Source organism: Phoca vitulina, unplaced genomic scaffold (genome assembly GCF_004348235.1).
Source record: "Phoca vitulina isolate PV1807 unplaced genomic scaffold, GSC_HSeal_1.0 scaffold12, whole genome shotgun sequence".
Lineage (NCBI taxonomy): Eukaryota > Metazoa > Chordata > Mammalia > Carnivora > Phocidae > Phoca > Phoca vitulina.
Genome location: NW_022589715.1, coordinates 14,299,191 through 14,317,195, shown reverse-complemented (window position 1 = coordinate 14,317,195; position 18,005 = coordinate 14,299,191). Strand labels below are relative to the sequence as shown.

Genomic DNA, 18,005 nt, shown 5'->3' with positions numbered 1-18,005 from the left:
CTTTTCAGCAGAGAGAATGAGTCGTTAGGGTCCTAGGGCAGAGGGCAAGAACTGGCAGTGACACCGGCTACTGGAAGGGACGGCAGAAGTGACAGGTGAAAAGGCGAATATGAAATATGTGAGTGCCATCTATTGGCAAGAGTAAACAGTGCCAGAAACGATTCTGCGCAACAGCAATTCAGATCATGAGAACCCTTACGCATCATCTAAAGCGCACTCTGGGCTTGGCACAGGACATCCCCATCCAACCAACTTCAGTATCTGGGGATCCAGAAAGCCCAAAGATGCAGCTTTACATGTGGGAAGCAGAGGGCAACCCCAGGCCTCCTGGCTTCATTCATGTTAGCTTTTGGGTCCTGTGACTCAGACCCCAAACCTAGACGTGACTGGGTCCCAAAGACAGACTCCAATGCTGAGAAGACCGGGGCTGTTCCAAATTCCCACCCCAGCCCACATGACATCCAGTCCATCACTGGGAAGTGGGCAGGAGAATCCTCTGGTCAGCCAGATTTGTTCTGGTCAGCCCCCCAGGGGAAGCCGACAGACAGCACCCCACGCCTGGAGCTTGTGCATAGGTATCTGGTGGTGTGTGACCGTGGAAATGGGATTTAGGAAGATCATTTCTCCAGGGAACTCTTTGAGTCTTTAATGGGGACCCACCTGTGCAGCTGGGAAGGCAGGCAGGGGACTCACAGGTGAGCCCTGCATCACTAAGCCTCCGGCTCCAAGCTCATCTGCTTTCTGCACACAAGGAATGGCAGTGCACCTAATAGTACAAGCAGGCAGGAACTTGGGGTAAAAGAAGAGGCGCTACAACCTGACTGCATCCTGGAGCGGGAAACACGGCATCTGCCCTGAGACGGCCAGATCAAATCCACAGACAGGAAGGAAGCATCATTTCCCTCATGCCAAATCCAGACAGCTGAGGGGAACTCTTAGCTCTCGGGTGGTAGGGGAGATGTGCAGGGGGAGAGAGAAGTAGGGAAAATAATGGAATCGTGAGGGATCTAGAACAGAAAGAGGCCTTCCATCATTTACCCCACAGAAGCTGATTGAGCATCTACCAAGTACGGACCATGGTGCTAAGTCCTAGGAAAACAGTGAAGAATCCCGTCCTGGAGAACCTGATTACCTGCATCATAAAGACCTCAAGTTCTGGGGAGCAACAACCAGATTACATCTTATCCTTTTTTTACGTAGCACCATGCTCAGCAGGAATTCAATGGATGTGTTGACAAATGAATATAGGAACGGCGGCCTAGGAGGGTAACTCTTAGTGAACTCACACCCTGGTTTTTGAAGTTTAGGGTCAGCTGGGCAGGGACAGTTCAATACTGAGAAGTCTATGGATAGAGGCACAAAGAAAGTCATAGATCAAGACATCACTGAAAGTTGCTAAAAGAAGAGATCTTAAAAGTCCTCATCACAAGAAGTTTTGTTAACTATGTACGGTGACAGATGTTAACTAGACTTACTGTGGTGACCATTTCACAATGTGTACAAACATCAAATAATTATGTTGTACATCTGGAACTGATGTTATGTGTCAGTTACATCTCAATAAAAAAAGGCATCACAACAGAGACCAAAAAAGGGTCTTAATAAAACTCAACAATTGCTTCCACTAATAACAACTACTACTTCTGATAAGATTCCTAGTAAAACAGGGACACCTGGGTGGCTCAGTTGGTTAAACGTCTGCCTTCGGCTCAGGTCATGATGGGGTCCTGGGATGGAGCTGTGTTGGACTCTCTGCTCAGCGGGGAGTCTGCTTCTCCCTCTGCCTGCCACTCCCCCTGCTTGTGCTCTCTCTCTCTCTGTCAAATAAATAAATAAAATCTTAAAAAAAAATTCCTAGTAAAACAGAAATTCAAGAACATTTCATTCACATCAGAAAGACTAATCAACTACCAGCGTTGCATTTAATGGTGAAATAATAAAGCCATTCTCATTCAAGTTGGGGAAAGAAAGAATGCCCTTTGTTACCACTACTACTTAACGCTGTTTTAGGTATCCTAACCAACACATGAGGGCAAGAAGAAATGAGACAAACTGCGGAAAAGTAAAGACAAAATAATTATTTGTGAATGATGTATCTGGTCACTAAGAAAGCAAGAGGATCAACTACCATTGTTAAAATACACAATTTCAACTCAGTGGTTAAATTAATATATAAAAATCAGTAACCAGATAGAGAACACATTGAGAAGAGAACCTTTACACCAGCGAGATTTTTATTAAAAACAATGAGTAAACTTATGACTTGAGCAAAATCTAGATCAAGAATTCTACAAAATAAGACTGAAATACAATCAAATAAATGGAAAGGATGGCATTTTCCCGGATTATTGGGCTTAACATGGGGGAAAATGTCAGTTCTGCCCACACTGACCTAGAAATTAACAAAACCATCATCAAAACGATAATCAAAATCATTAAAGAAATATTTAAATCCAGTCGCTAAGAATGTGCTATTAACACAGAAAGGGGCAAGCAGATCCACGGAACAAAATAGGAAGTGCAGAGGCAGAGGGAGGGCATGCATGTGCGCGTGGTGCGTGTATTGTGGTGCGTGCATTGTGGTGCGTGCATTGTAGTGCGTGCGTGCGTGGGTGTGAGAGAATGTGTGTGTGTAATGGTATGCTAAAAACAAAGAGCATCACAACTCAATGGAGAAAAGCTGACCCAGGCCGGTTACACCAGAAAGGGCAGCCATCGGCATTTAGAGGCTCCCCAGAGCCCTGGCTAGGCACACGGGCAAAGGGTCCAGTGAGGGGACGCATCACAGGCAGCATGGACTCCAAGTGGACCTGCCTCAGACACACGCATCCAGAAACAATCTGGATCACTGCTATTCAACAGAAACAGAGTGTGAACCACATATCTAATTTGAAGTTTTCTAATAGCCGCATTAAAAAAGAAAGAAAAGAAACAGGTGAAATTAAATTTAATGATATATTTAATTTAACCCAGTACATCCAAAGCATTATCATCTCAACAGGTAATCAGTATAAAAAAGTTATTCATTCTTTTTGCGTACTTAGTTTTCAAAATCTGTCATGTATTTTCCACTCACCTGACATCTCACTTTGGATACTAAATTTGCATCAAAACATTTGATTTGTAGTTCAATTTCATATTATTTATAGTTGAGAAAGGAGATCCACATGCCCAAGGTGTTCCAAACACACTTAAAAGTTTCCCAATAACTGGATCAATGATCAGTTTTTTAAATTTTAATTCAAATTAACTAAAATAAAAGAAAATTTAAAGTTCACTTCCTAAGTCACACTAGCCACATTTCAAGTGCTGAAAACCCAGCCATACGTGGCCAATGGCTAATGAATTAGACGACAGAAGCCCAGAATCTTTCACTGCAACTCAAATCTCCAAGGTCTCACCCTCACCACCACACCTTTTGGAGACTCAAAGTCACCATGACCTTTAATACATCTGGAATCAAACCCAAATTCCTCCATCTGTTGGTTATGCAATCGTGGGCAAGTTTCTTAAGCGCACTGAGCTTCAGTTTTCTCACCTATAAAATGGGGATGATGCTTGCCCATCTTGTTAAGTTCTGAAGATTAAATGTAAAATTACCGATGAGGCCTGGCTCACAGAAGGCATTATATGTTAGTTCTCTTCCCCTTATATCTGTATAGTATTTATGAAGTGTTTTCCAATTTACTGTTTTATTGGCTTCTGACAACAGGATGGTAGGGGGCAAGTATTATTAGCCCCATTTAAAGATGAGAAAACAGGGCGCCTGGGTGGCTCAGTTGGTTAAGCGACTGCCTTCGGCTCAGGTCATGATCCTGGAGTCCCTGGATCGAGTCCCATATCGGGCTCCCTGCTCGGCAGGGAGTCTGCTTCTCCCTCTGACCCTCCTCCCTCTCACTCCCTCTCATGCTCTCTGTCTCTCGTTCTCTCTCTCGCAAATAAATAAAATCTTAAAAAAAAAAAAAAAAAAAAATTTAAAGATAAGAAAACAAAGTTCAGAGAAGTTAAGGGAACAGCTCAAAGGCCTACACTGGTGTTGGTGCAGGAACTCTAACCCCAGTACATCTGGCTCTGGGTCCATTGCTTCTCCCGTTGCCAGCACAGCGTTCCAGCCTCAGCTGTGCCTCAGGCTCCAGCTGCCTCCGCCCTACAATCTAAGAGGAGGGTGGGGAGCCCTGGAGTATAGGGCCACGGGACTCCTCCCAGGAGGCCTGCCCCAGCCTCAAGGAAGACTCAGTCTCTCCTCCGCCTCTTCCTGGTAGCTGCTCAGGAGCCTGCAGGACCTGGCCATCTCCCTGTCTCAGGGCAGAGTCAGGCTCCCCCTGATGTCCTTCTTCAGAGCTACAGAGAACAAAGAGGAAGGAATCAACCACTCCTCAAAGGGGCAAAAGAAAAGGACCCAAGGGAATGAGTTAGGCTCAGCTTCTATCAAAATGAATGCAGATGATCTTACTGTTCTCTGGACTTACTGAGAAGGGAGACTACATCAGCCCCCACCCCAAAGCCTCTGATGGAATTCTTCAATTCCACAAAGCAGTGAGAACTAATGATGGACAACTACACACAGCAACGTGGTGAATCAAGTGGGGAAGGCTAAGCAAAAGAAGCCTAACCCCCTAAAGGGGGCAGACTGGGTAATTACCTGCTCCAAGACTTTCAGGAGAGTGGTTATCCTCGGTTGGGGAGTGTGGAGTAGATGGGAGGGGGGCCAGGGGGCTTCTGGGGAGCTGGTGCTGTTCTGTTTCCAGCCCCGAGTGCTGGGCACATGACTGTGTTTGTGAAAATTCATGTGCACTTTTCTGTATAGTTATGCTGCAAGAAAACTTTATACTAACTTTCTGGGGTGATGGAAATGTTCAGCAAATCAATCCAAGTAGTGGTTATATGGGTATAGGTTTATGTTAAATGTCATTGACCTATTTGCTAAGGTTGAATTTTACTGTTTATAAATGAAACATAGGAAGTTACACCCCAAAAAGAGTCTCAGGAACATCATACAATTGTCCCTCCTAAATTTAAACAACTCTAAACTCACTAGCTTAGCCTCAAGGTCTTATAAAAAAATTCAGTTTATGAATATTAAATACCTACTTGAACCTTAAGAAGGTGTCACAAAATCAAATGACACTCTAGTATATAACTATAGTGCTCTAAAATGTTTCTTAAATGTATTTATTATCTTAAAAAATGGTGCTACACACCTTCCTTCAAGGATACCTTGCTTGGGGTACCTGGCTGGTATAGTCAGTTAAGCATTCGACTCTTGGTTTCCGCTCAGGTCATGATCTCATGGGTCATGGGATCGAATCCGGTGACTGGCTACCTGCTCAGCGCAGAGTCTGCTTGAGATTCTCTCTCTCTCTGCCCCTCCCACTTGTGCATGCTCTCTCTCTCTCCCCCAAATAAATAAATCTTTAAAAAAAAAAAAAACAATGATACCTTGCTTAAGATAATATTTTACTTCCAAGCCTTTTCCTTTCCCAACTGGAAGTATGAAAGAAGGCTTAGCTCAGGCAAAAATGCTCACAGATTTCAAGCTTGTAAGGTCAAAATCAATGAGCCTTTAAATCAAAGCACTTGCCTTTTAGAAAACATTGTATTAAATGCAGACATTGAAAACATTAGAATATTGACTCTTTGGGTTTCCAAAATAACGCAAAGAAAACTCCCCCAAGAGATCAATAGGACAACTACTGGTCCCTTAATTTGTCAATAAATCTCAATGTGCTAAACAAATACTGTATTTTAGCACCTGAGTGTTTATTAATATAGAATCTTAGCCAGGTAAATTAAATTCCCTACAAATTTTATTATCAACTCAGGAACACTATTTTTAGGCTCTTGAATGTCCTTAAGTTCTTAAAGTAACAGCCCCAGTTCAGCCTTTCAATACCTGCTAAGGCCTAGAGGGTTGACTTTTATTCTGAGGTCCAACCTCCCAAGGCCAACCACTGAGAATATCTGCAAAACAAGAACACTTATTTCAATATAGTCAATAATAGTAACAACTTTGTATGGTCACAGATGTTAACCATACTTATTGTGGTGAACATTTCATAGTGTATATAATTGTCAAATCACTATGTTGTACACCTGAAACTAATGTAATGTTGTATGTCAACTATACTTCAATTAAATGGGGTGCCTGGGTGGCTCAGTCGTTAAGCATCTGCCTTCAGCTCAGGTCATGATCCCAGTGTCCTGGGATCGAGGCCCACATCAGGCTCCCTGCTCAGCAGGAAGCCTGCTTCTCCCTCTCCCACTCCCCCTGCTTGTGTTCCCTCTCTCGCTATATCTCTCTCTGTCAAATAAATAAATAAAATCTTTAAAAAAAAATTTTTTTAAGTAAAATCTACTTATTTCATATTGCGAAATTCCCATTGGCCCCCAGAAGCACCTAATGCACTTTAAAACATTAACAACAACAAATTTCACCAAACCGATTAAACAATGGCACTTTAATAAAGTGTCACTTGTCTTACGAGAAATGAAGAACTTCTAGAACATGAACCTAAATTCTCGTGTCCTGAGGGAGGGACTATAAACTATGGAAAAGAGGAACATAACTCGGCCTTACAAAGGAATTTCCTGGGGGGAGTGATCTGAAAAGGGAGAGCAGTGATCCCAAAGGGACCACGGTGACCTAAAACAGCCCTGGCCAGCATCATTTTCAAACCAGGCCATACCCTGTGACAGTCAGTCTGACATTCACATTGTCCACATCCTCTCAATGCAGCTTGTTAATGAATGGCCTAAGTTAAAACAAGTGACAAAGGTATGCCAATATTTGTTGGGATAACAAGAGAAAAAACCTTTTCTCTCTCAGTAATACACATGTAACTGATATAACTGACTCTTAGGCTTATTTTTTCATCAGAATAACATTCTTTTTTTAAAAGATTTTTATTTATTTATTTGACAGAGAGAGAGCACAAGCAGGGGGAGTGGCAGGCAGAGGGAGAGGGAGAAGCAGAGTCCCTGCTGAGCACAAAGCCCAACACGGGACTCGATCCCAGGACCGTGGGATCATGACCTGAGCTGAACGCAGACACTTAACTGACCGAGCCACCCAGGTTCCCCCAGAATAACATTCTTGAGCAAAGACAATTTTTGGATAAACTATGCTTCTGATCCACCTCCTAGATTATAATTCAGTGGATTCACACACAATCAAAGGCCAAGTCCTTCATGCAAAGAGGGTCTTACCTGTGAAAAGTTCAGCCCATTCAGTGGATGGCACTGCTCTTCCACCTTTTCCACGGCCCCAGTCTGCTTCCTCAGCCGCTCGGCCTCCTGGGCAAGGTACAGGTCTAAGACAGGCACCCCACGGGACTTAACGTCCACTTCCGTCAGGGAGTTGACCATGAGCATCACCCAGATGGGCCTCTTCCGCTCCCAGTTCCCCGCAATGGCATTGAAGAGGTAGTCAGCATAGAGACCTTTGCCACGTTGGTCTGGGGTCATCCACGAGGGCATCATGAGCTTGACGTACTCCAGGTGGCGCTTGAGGCGGCAGTAGATGTCCCGGGGGAGCACGTCCTGGAGGTTCTCTCCCTGTGGCAGCATCTGACAGCTAGTGAGGGCTGAGATCGTGTAGGGGTCCGTGAGGTCCAGCTCGAAGTACACAATGCTACTCTGCTGAAAAGCCTCCTTGGAGTTGTCCGGGATGAAGTCCCACACCCGAGTGTATGGAACATGGATCGTGCCAAAGAAGTAAGATGGCGGGTCTCGCTTTATGGTCCACAAGAAGGAATTCAATTCACTTTGCTGAAAGGAACAGAAAGGACACTAAGTCACAACATGGACGGTCAGAAACCCAACAGGAGAGAACAAATTGGAGAGACAAGTCACACAGCAGGAGAAAAATGATCAGAGTCGGATTTAGACTTCTGAGTCTAGGTACATTCACCTGCCAGCAGTAGGAGTCCTCAAGGCAGCATTTTCCCCCTTTTCCACCAAAATGCTGATTGAAGTCAAAAAAGCAATAGCCGTCCTTGAGTTTGCCCTAGCAATGAACTGGGCCGGAGGTAAAGCAGGGACTCTCAAGAGACTCCAAGGACACAGATAAGGGGACACCTGAAGAGACCACTGGTACCTCTCCCAGGTAGGAGACTGATGGTGTCTGCGGCTTTGGATCTCAAACCCAACATTCCCAAAAGCAGTGGCTCTCAATGGCTGCACATTCTCCCAGCAGCTACAGGCTTAGAAGCGGTGAGCATCCACCCGCGGCCAAGCCACGGTGCCCTGAGTGTCTCAGTCTCGAAAGTGGGCATTGACGACGTGTCTGTTCATTAAGAGACCCCGTATAAAAACGTGCACAGGGCAGCCCTCCAGGACTTCAAGTCTCAAAGTCAGATAGACTCATGAGGTGAACCATGCGTCAAGCAACCCAGAAATGTGAAAATCCAGGTTTACAGAAAAGACATTTCTTTACAAAAAAAAGCTTTAATTTCAGCAGCCTTTTAAGTAACATGCTTTCCTGGATTGCAGAGTTTCAACTTACCATCAGCTCTCATTATTGTCATAGTTATGTTCTATAAACAAACACTGAATTACCGAATAATGAACTGCCGCTCCTAGGAGAAATATAAGGGTTAGGTTCCTACAAGCCTCTGGTCACAACATTTTCATTCTCAGATCAATGCGTAGCCCTGTTCTGTATGTGCTTCCGTTGAAAAGCACCTTATTGAATACATGTCGTTGATTCATGAACACTGAACTCACGACCAACAGCATTACAACTCATGCCTGAACGAAGCTCATCTAACACATCCATTTTCTCCCTAAGGCATGTCACAGCCTCCTTGTGCTTAAGAACACGAGACGGTCTCTGTGCTTGGTTATTTTAAACAGTGAGATCACCCACAAGAAGCATAAAATGCAAAAAACGTAGCATTCAGTAGACCAGCAAAAGGACACTTGTTCACCTGTTACTTGTTGAGAGCTGAAACACAGCACAGCATCAATGTATTCGACCTCAGCTGCGAGTGTGTGCATCGGGCGACTCAAATTTTCCCCAGCTCTGGGAATGGCTGCACATGACCATGAAAGTGCCACAAGCATAGGGGTTACAAATCAATTTTAGCACGCAGGCCAATTCACAAATACGAAATCTACAAATAATGAGGATCAGCTGTATTTGCATTTGTGTGTTAATGGTTTAAGTAAGCAGCCTCTACCTATTTTCAAATGAAATGATACACAGAATCTCACAATCTAAGGCAAAAGCTGGTTGATTCAGGGGCCCCATTCTCACAGCCTTCAACCTTCTCTTCTCCTCCTGCCCTCTGGCCACCTTCCACAAAAACACCTTCTGACCACTCAGAGGAGGGCAGAGGACACAAGGGTTGGGCATGAGATAATGGTGGGGGAATTTACTGGTGGGCAGCAAATAGGCTCACAGCTCTGGATTAACACTATTGGCTAAAGCAGCCTGAGCCAGTGCTGGCCACCTGGGAGCAGGCCTAGTATTCCAGAACAGGCTTTTAAAAAGCAACTACAAATCTTGAGTTTAAATAAAACATTCCAATTGGAGGGGCACCTGGGTGGCTCAGTTGGTTAAGTGTCTGCCTTCAGCTCAGGTCATGATCCCAGCATCCTGGGATGGAGCCCCGCATCAGGCTCCCCGCTCAGCAGGGAATCTGCTTCTCCCTCTACCGCTCCCCACTGCATGTGATCTCCCCCCCATAAATAAATAAAATCTTAAAAAAAAAAAGATTCTCTCTCCCTCTGCCTCTCCCTCCCAGCTCACACATTCTCTCTCAAAAAAAAAAATCTGATTGGAATATGTTTTGCCTCCATTTTCTTAAATGCCTTGTAAGCCAAACAGAACATATCTCACTAGCCCCCAGCCTGTGACCTTGGTTTTTTTTTAAGTATTTAAGTTACAGTTCTGCTCACACACACACACCTTTTCAAGACTGCACTAATTGGTAACAAGAGCCTAAATTCTGCTTCTGTCTCAGCTACCTCCCTGAGATTTTTAAAAGCCACTTCATTTCTCTCTATCTCAGATTCCCCATCTTTAAAAGTTAGATAACAATATCTGTTATAGGTTATGGGAATAAACAAACTAGACAGGTAATTGTTAAATGAATGAAAAATGAAAGAAAGAATGTATTTTTAAAACTTATTAATGGTTGAATTGATATTAAGGGATGAATCAAATCCAGGGTCTCCAGCCAGCCCTCAGGCACCCTCTTATGGAGTAATGACTGTCTCCAGGGTTATTTAAATACATCAAAAAGCCAAACTGAAACTCTATCCAAAACAATGGCTGCCAAGGTTAATTAAGCAGTCAAATGCCTCACTGTTTGTTAGAATTAAATCAAGCCAGTAGAAAAACACTGGTTAACTAGAGGCTAATCAAATCAAAAGCCGAGACGGACGGTTATACTTTGGTTCATTTAAAATGGGTCACAAAATGATTACCTATAAAGGCAACTGGTTTGGTAGAGGTGGTCTTCTAGGTAGACGTTTATTTTGGTTTATTTGTTCATTTTACGGGGAAGTTGCTAACTGAAGGGCCCTGGATGGTGATATGACTGGGCACCGCTGACCTATAGGAGGGATCTGCTCACACAAGTTCCACACAGTCTAGCAAAGGACTTCTACACAGTTTCCAAATGGGAGACAGAGCAAAGAGCTACAATGCTATTATTAAACCCGTGGGCACCCTAACTCATTGTCATCTATCAGGAGACTATGATATTAAATATATTCCCAGGAAAATCCAACGCATATTGCAGGGTCATGGTTGGGGTTGGGGGATAGGCAGAGTGGGAGGGCTGGTTTCATTTCACTTTGGTTTTGGTTTGTTTTTTCCCTCAATACCCTTAATCTCCCTAAAGTCTCATCCTACCTCAAAATACTTAACACTTCTCTTTATTTTTTTTAAGATTTATTTATTTATTTATATAAGCGAGAGGGAGAGAGCACAAGCAGGGGGAGGGGCAGAGGGAGAGAGAGAAGCAGTCTCCCCGCTGAGCGGGGAGCCCGACGCGGGGCTCAATCTCAGGACCCCAGGATCATGACCTGAGCTGAAGACAGAGGCTTAACCGAATGAGCCACCCAGGTGCCCCTTTAACTTCTCTTTTTTTTTTTTTTTTTTAAAGATTTTATTTATTTATTTGAGAGAGAGAGAATGAGAGAGAGCACATGAGAGGGGGGAGGGTCAGAGGGAGAAGCAGACTCCCTGCCGAGCAGGGAGCCCGATGCGGGACTCGATCCAGGGACTCCAGGATCATGACCTGAGCCGAAGGCAGTCGCTTAATCAACTGAGCCACCCAGGCGCCCCCTTTAACTTCTCTTTAAACAAAATCTGTTCAACTATATGTATCCATTTTTATTAATTATTTATTACTGCCTTTTCAATTAGTATTAGTCTAGAAATGGAGTTGTTGGGGCGCCTGGGTGGCTTAGTCATTAAGTGGCTGCCTTCGGCTCAGGTCATGATCCCAGGGTCCTGGGATTGAGCCCCGCATCGGGCTCCCTGCTCCCTGGGGAGCCTGCTTCTCCCTCTCCCACTCCCCCTGCCTGTGTTCCCTCTCTCACTGTCTCTGCCAAATAAATAAATAAAATCTTTTTTAAAAAAATAGAAATGCAGTTGTTGTACAATCTTTTTGCTGAAAACTGCTCATAGTAAAAAAAAAAAAAAAAGACTCACATTCTGGCATCCAGCCACATAGTAACAATAATGACGCTAAGAACAATAATGGTCACTGTGCACCAGGGTCAATCCAAGCATTGCACATGAATGCTCCTACTACATTTGTTCAACATGCATTTACTCCACAATTATTTATGCAGCACTTATTATGTATCAGGCACTGTTGTAGGCAGGAGACGCTGGGGTATTCTAGGGCCCTAGAAATACAACAGTGAATGAAAAACAGGTATGTCAGTGATATCCGTTGTGGAGAAGATGGAAGCAGGAAAGGGAACAGGGAATACGGGTGCAGGAGATATTCAGCCTTAAATAAGGTGATCAGAAAATCACGGAATGTCTGGTAGGAGATTTAGGCCTTGCTGTGAAGGGAGGTGAAAGGGCAAACCAGGGGGATGTCTGAGAAAAGAGCATTTCCTCCAGGAGGAGGGAACAGCCGTGCAAAGGCCCTGGTTCTAGGTTCTAGGAAGGTTCTAGCAAGGATGTCATCATAACTATGGCAGGATGAGAGAAGAGCAAAGCAGGGGGAAAGGTCAGAGAGGTGAGCAAGGCCAGGCCACACTGGAGCTAGGGCAGGTTTCTGTGAGAGAAACAATAGGAGCCGACCTAATGCGTAAACAGGATCACTCTGGCGGCCATAAGGAGTAGACTATGGAGGGATGAGGACAGACGCAAGAGAGTCAGTTAGGACATTACCAAAAGAATCCAAGAGAGAGAACACAGTGGTAGTGACAGAACTGAGATGTGATGGATATATTCTGGAAGCTAGAGCTAATAGGACTTGCTGAGGAATTGGTTAATTAAAAGGCTGAAGTTGCCATCAACCAAGAGAGAGGAGAGACGGGATGGAGCAGGAGCAGAGCAGAAGGTCAGAAGTCTGGCTTGGGCCCTGATGAGTCGAGATATCAAGCAAACAACCAAGTGGGGAGGTTGAGCTAGGAGGTGGATGCAGGAGTCTGGACTTTCGGAGAGGCCTGGGCCACAGATAAACACGAGGTACTATCACCATTTAGACGTTATTTAAAGTCATGGGACTGAGTAAGATTTCCAAGGGACTATGTGCAAATTGGGGAAAAAAAGGTCTAGAAATAACTATCCTTGCAAAGTCAAGGGAAAGAAGAGCAGCCAGCAAAAGAGAATGAGGGAAGTGACCATCGAGGTTGCTGAGAAAATCGAAAGAGTGGCAAGCCAACTGAAGACAGCACTTCAAGGAGGAGAATGTAAGCAAGGGGTTCAGTGTGGCTGATGGGCCAAATGAGACAAGGATTTGAGAACTGGCCTCTGGATGGAGCAACACTGAGGACACTGGGGACCTAAACAAGAAGAGTTTTGGTAGCATGGTGGGGGTGAAAGCCTGCCAGGCACCCCCCATTCAGGAGAGAATCGGAAGAAAGGCAGTTGAGAAGATACACAACTAATTAAGATGTTGGCCATTTCCACATGCAGAGATGGAAACCTTGAGAGGATTAAGATGTTACCCAAGGTCCCCTAGCTGCTGAGTGGATTCGAAGCCAGGCAGGCTGAGCCCTGGGTTTAAAACACCACAATATGCGACCTTAACATGCAACAGGCTATACTCATGATTCAGCGTCCTCTTTCCACGAATACTCTAGTAGGTACACGGTGGCTCAGGAGCACTTCCTGACTCAGAATCTGAAAAGGCTCTGTCCGGGTCCCCTTCCCTAGCCCCAGGACCTCGCCAAATAAATCCACACCAACATTTTTTTTGAAGATTTTATTTATTTATTTATTTATTTGAGAGAGAGAGAGAGAATGAGCCAGAGGGTGGGGGGGAGGCAGAGGGAAAGGAAAAGAGAGAATCTCAAGCCGACTCCGCGCTGAGCATGGAACCTGACACAGGGCTTGATTTCACAACCCTGAGATCATGACCTGAGCCGAACTCAAGAGTTGGACGCTTAACTGACTGAGCCACCCAGGCGCCCCCACACCATTTTTAAATCCTCAGATTGCCACCTTTTCCCACTCTGTCTTTTCAAAATAACACAATCTGGGGGGCTTTCCCACTTTTTTAAGGCAGGGGTTTTGAAGTGTTTTTAAAGAAACGTTCCTCATCTTATAGAGCTTCTTCAGTAAATGGAGCTCTGCTCTGACCAAGGGGCTAGCTCTGTCCCACGTGGCACCAGCAACCCCCTCTGCCGGCCACTGATGGCGCCCTCCCAGGCACGCCTTGGGTAGAGCAGGAGCTGAAAGAAAAGTCTTCAGGGCTTCTGATCCAGGAGCTCTCCCCGTGCCTCTGCCCACCAGCAACCCCCCAGGCCACTGTGCGGGTCCAAGGGGTGCAACTGCCCCTGCCACCCTTATACTCAGGGGTGGGGCTGTTTTGCCTCCACAAAAGGAAAAGAACAAAATTGTTCTACTACCCCATTTCAGTGTAACTGTGGCCACCATGTGCTACTAGTTGAAGCCATGTGTTTTAACAATTGACTGAAGGATGGGCGCCTGGATGGCTCAGTGGGTTAAGCGTCTGCCTTCGGCTCAGGTCATGATCCCAGGGTCCTGGGATCGAGCCCCGCATCGGGCTCCCTGCTCCCCAGGAAGCCTGCTTCTCCCTCTGCCTGTGGCTCCCCCTGCTTGTGCTCTCTCTCTGTGTCAAATAAATAACTAAAATCTTAAAAAAAAAAACCATTATGACCGAATAGAATAAAAACTTAACACCATAAACACGTCCCTTCTGAACCTTGCTGCAACTGCCCTGAAAGAAAAAGACACGGCCATGGATGACAGACGCAAGAAGCTACAAGCTCTGTCAACTGAGTCACTGGCGATTTTAACACACACATCAGTAATCCATGCAATGAAACAAAGGAGCACAATGACAACTTGTGCAATGCAGACTAAGTCCCTTAGCGGCTGCACCCCTCAGCTCCCTCCCGTCCCAGCCTCCTGGGGCCTGTGATAATGGCACTTTTCCAAAAGTACTCTTCAGCACACCAGCTAGGATGATACCAAAGTGAGTTGGCTTTAGTTGACACTCTTCATTCACAAATATTTATTGAGCATCTACTGCAGCCAGGCACTCTTCTAAGCACTGGGGAGGCAGCAGCAAGCCAAACAGACAAAAATTCCTACCCTTATGAAGATTACATGGGGGGGGGGGGGGGGTTAGGGAAGCAGAAGCAAACAAATTTTTATCAGTTAAGTGCTCCGGGAAAAAATAAAGCAGGAAAGGCAGATAGGAGGGCAGGTGGGTCAGGGGGTTGACATAATCTTTAATAGATAATCAGGAAAGGTCTCTTTCAAAGAGTTTGAGGAAAGACCAGATGGAAGTATAGGAGCAAGCATGTGGATATGTGGGGGAAGAAATAGCACATGTAAAAGAACAGAGGCAGGAAGAATAAAGAACACGTACTGAGTTCTGTTTGAGTATAGATAAGGAAGAGACAACCTGCATGGTGCTCAGTGCAAAGCCTGCAATATCTGCAGAGAGACCAGCTCGGAGGAGCTCTCTGTAATGATTAACGAAGGTTGACCACCAAACCAGCTCTCAAGCCACAGAATGCTACCCAGTAAGCCACTGCGCTGGATTGGAGGCTGGATTCCGGAGCTCTACAATCTCAAGACCCCAGCCTCCTCGGGCACCCACCCGCAGTCCTGCCACTGACTGACCTGACCTCGGCAGGGGATAAGACAGTTTGCCCACAGAACAGAACAGAGATTTTCAAAATGTGGTCCAGGGACCTGAGGCTGTCCCCAAGACCCTTCCGAGCAGTCTGTAAAGTCAGAACTATTTCAGTAATAATACTAAGATATTTTCCTCTTATGCTCTCATTCTCTCATAAGTGTATACAAACAGACTTTTCTAGAGGCTACAGGTGTGGCATAATATCACTGCTATGACAATTAATGGCATGTGTCCTTATGTATTCTTGTGTTTTACTAATATTTCCATTAACCCACATACATAAAGGCTCTTTGGAGTCCTCAATACTTTCTTAGAACGTAGATGGGTCCTGAGACCAAAAAGTTTGAGAACTAGAGAGTAAAAAGGCCATGAAGACAGGTTCAAGAATCAAGAGAAACAGAGACGTTATCAAGACTCACTGGTCACACTATAATTACGAGTGGATTTGCAACAGTGAAAAACGTTTGCTTTCATAGGAAAGGATGGATTTCTGCTTTGTAGAACAAGAGCGCAGCTGCCGCACCGTTCCTCTCCGGCGACTGCGCCTCCCGCCTTCTTAGAGCCTCCGCATGTCCGCAGCCCAGGACGCGTTAGGGAGCTCAGTGTGACTCCCCGCTAAACCCCGTGGAACAGGAAGGCTCAATTAGGTCACCCTCTCCTTCGCTGTGGTTAGGATGATGAATAAAATTACCACCAGCCACGGTGACGGGGCCCACGATGCTGCGCAGGTGTCACCGAAGGTGGGCCGACCTAGTGTCCGAGGGTGCACACGCCATCCAAAGGACGGGCCTAGGATCACCCTCCCCAGCTCCAGAGATCCGGAGATCAGACCCACCGACACAAACACAAAATTCAAGCTCCAAGGAGCTCGGAAAAGAGGAACTTGAGAACGACAGAAAATTCCGAGCGTAAGAAAACTGATCAGGAGAAGGAAATCTCGATAGAAGGCCAGTCTCGGAGGCGCAAGACCTGTCCTATTTCCGCTCGGCTTCTGCTCCTGGAGGGCTGGATGGACCGGGGCAGGTCACCGGGACTCCCTCGCCTGAGTTCCCCTCACCTGCAAAACGCTGATGCGAATACCGAGGGAAGCGCGTGTGCGTGAACGCGAGGCTGTCAGATGTGGTTACTTCGCGAATGCGCTCTGTCACCTGGGGCACAAAGGTCCCTCTCTGAGCCTCAGTTTCCCAGATCGGTAAAACAAGGGGAATGGCTTCAGCTCCCCCAAATCCCTTCTAACTCGGGTATTGAATATATGAAGGTTAAGTCAAGCAGCTGCAGGGCGCTTTTACCACCTCAATAAAAGCAGGAGAAATTAAACGCTAGGCAAGAGAGGGCAAAACAAACTTCCAAAGTAAATGTGCCCAAGTCCCTGCAGCGCTCGGTCGTCGAAGACTCATCCGCCCGACGTCCCCTAAAGCCCGCGAAGCAGGCTGGAGAGACCCAGGAGACCCCGCCGGGACTCTCCCTTCTGCTGCCCTGCCCAATAGCGAAGGCTGGGGACAGGGTCTCATACGGCCGGGGGGCTGTGCCCCCCGCCAGAAAGGGGAACCCGGGGCCGCGGCCGGACGCACGGGATCCGAGGGCGCGGTGCTTCGCGGGCCTGGGACGGTAACCACCCCCGCGAGGTGCGGGGAAGCCGCCTCGCCCGCTCCGGACGCGCGCCTTACCTGGGGCTTGAGCTCGCAGTTGGCGGAGGCAGGCGCGCCGCGCCGCGGGGCTGCGCCGGGGGGCAGGAGGCAGAGGGTCGGCAGCAGGAACCAGCTCCAGGGACTCATCCTCCCCACCGCGGCTCGGAGCCCCGGGAGGCGGGGAGGGGAGGGGGAAGGAGTAAGGCAGCAGTGACCGCACAGTCCGGCTAGCCGGCGGCCGCGGAGCTGCGGACTAGCGGGGCGCTCGCCATGGCGCGCGGGGCTCGGGGGACCAGGGGTGGGGGGCGCTGGCCGGCAGCCCCGCGCCTGGCGTCGGCTCTCCCTGCAGTTCGCGCGGCCGCCTGCGGGCGGGGCTGGGGCGAGCCGGGCGGCGGCGGCCACGTGGGGCGGGGCCCTGACCTCCCACCCCCCACCCCGCTGCCCCTCAGTCCCGCTTCTCCCGCCCAAACCCGGCCGGGGCCGCCGGCCACCGTGTGAGCCGGCCAGAAGGGAAGAGTCCAGTTCCAGCACCGTCTTCCAGCCTCGCGCAGAAATCCTATTGGCTCCTACCCTCACGTCTGTATTTAGGCTACCAGTTCTGAGGGTGGCTCTTGATCGAAAAAGACAGACCAAAGAAACAAATATAGGCTATTTTTTTTAAGGCAAGCTCATTTAAACAAAGGAAATGGCATTGAAGTTTTGTCTGTAAAAGAGGGGAATAGTCAGTATGTGCATACACTTAAAGTCCGGAACCACAAAGGCCGGCACTCCATTAAGTGTCCTCTTAAGGGATGTGGGGTAATAGTATTAAGCATGTGAACACCAAATTCGGATTACCTCACAGATTAGATGAGGACATTGATGGAAAGCATCTTGTTTGATGCACATTGCAGGCCTACAAAATGTTTTTGCTCCCTTTCTGCCCCAAACTTTCCAAGGGCCTTTTCACAGCGTTGATGCTTCAGGAAGAAAAAAATTATCAAAGCCCCTAGCTGTGCCCAGCCCCTGCCACCTGCTACCCGAGGCCGGAGTGCACTTTACCAGCCTTTCTGTATAGCCCAGACTTACG

General features: G+C 46.9%; 1 protein-coding gene across 1 annotated transcript in view; it reads right to left on the bottom strand.

Annotated features, from left to right (window-relative positions):
• The window catches only part of TRABD2A (TraB domain containing 2A), a 48,878-nt gene extending 31,795 nt beyond the window's left edge, over positions 1–17,083 (bottom strand). The window contains exons 1-2 of the mRNA XM_032411191.1: positions 16,976–17,083; positions 7,207–7,767 (exon numbers count right to left, since the gene is read on the bottom strand). Coding sequence (XP_032267082.1) covers positions 7,207–7,767; positions 16,976–17,083 — 669 coding nt within the window. The remainder of the gene's footprint in view (positions 1–7,206; positions 7,768–16,975) is intronic.
• Positions 17,084–18,005: the final 922 nt, after the last annotated feature.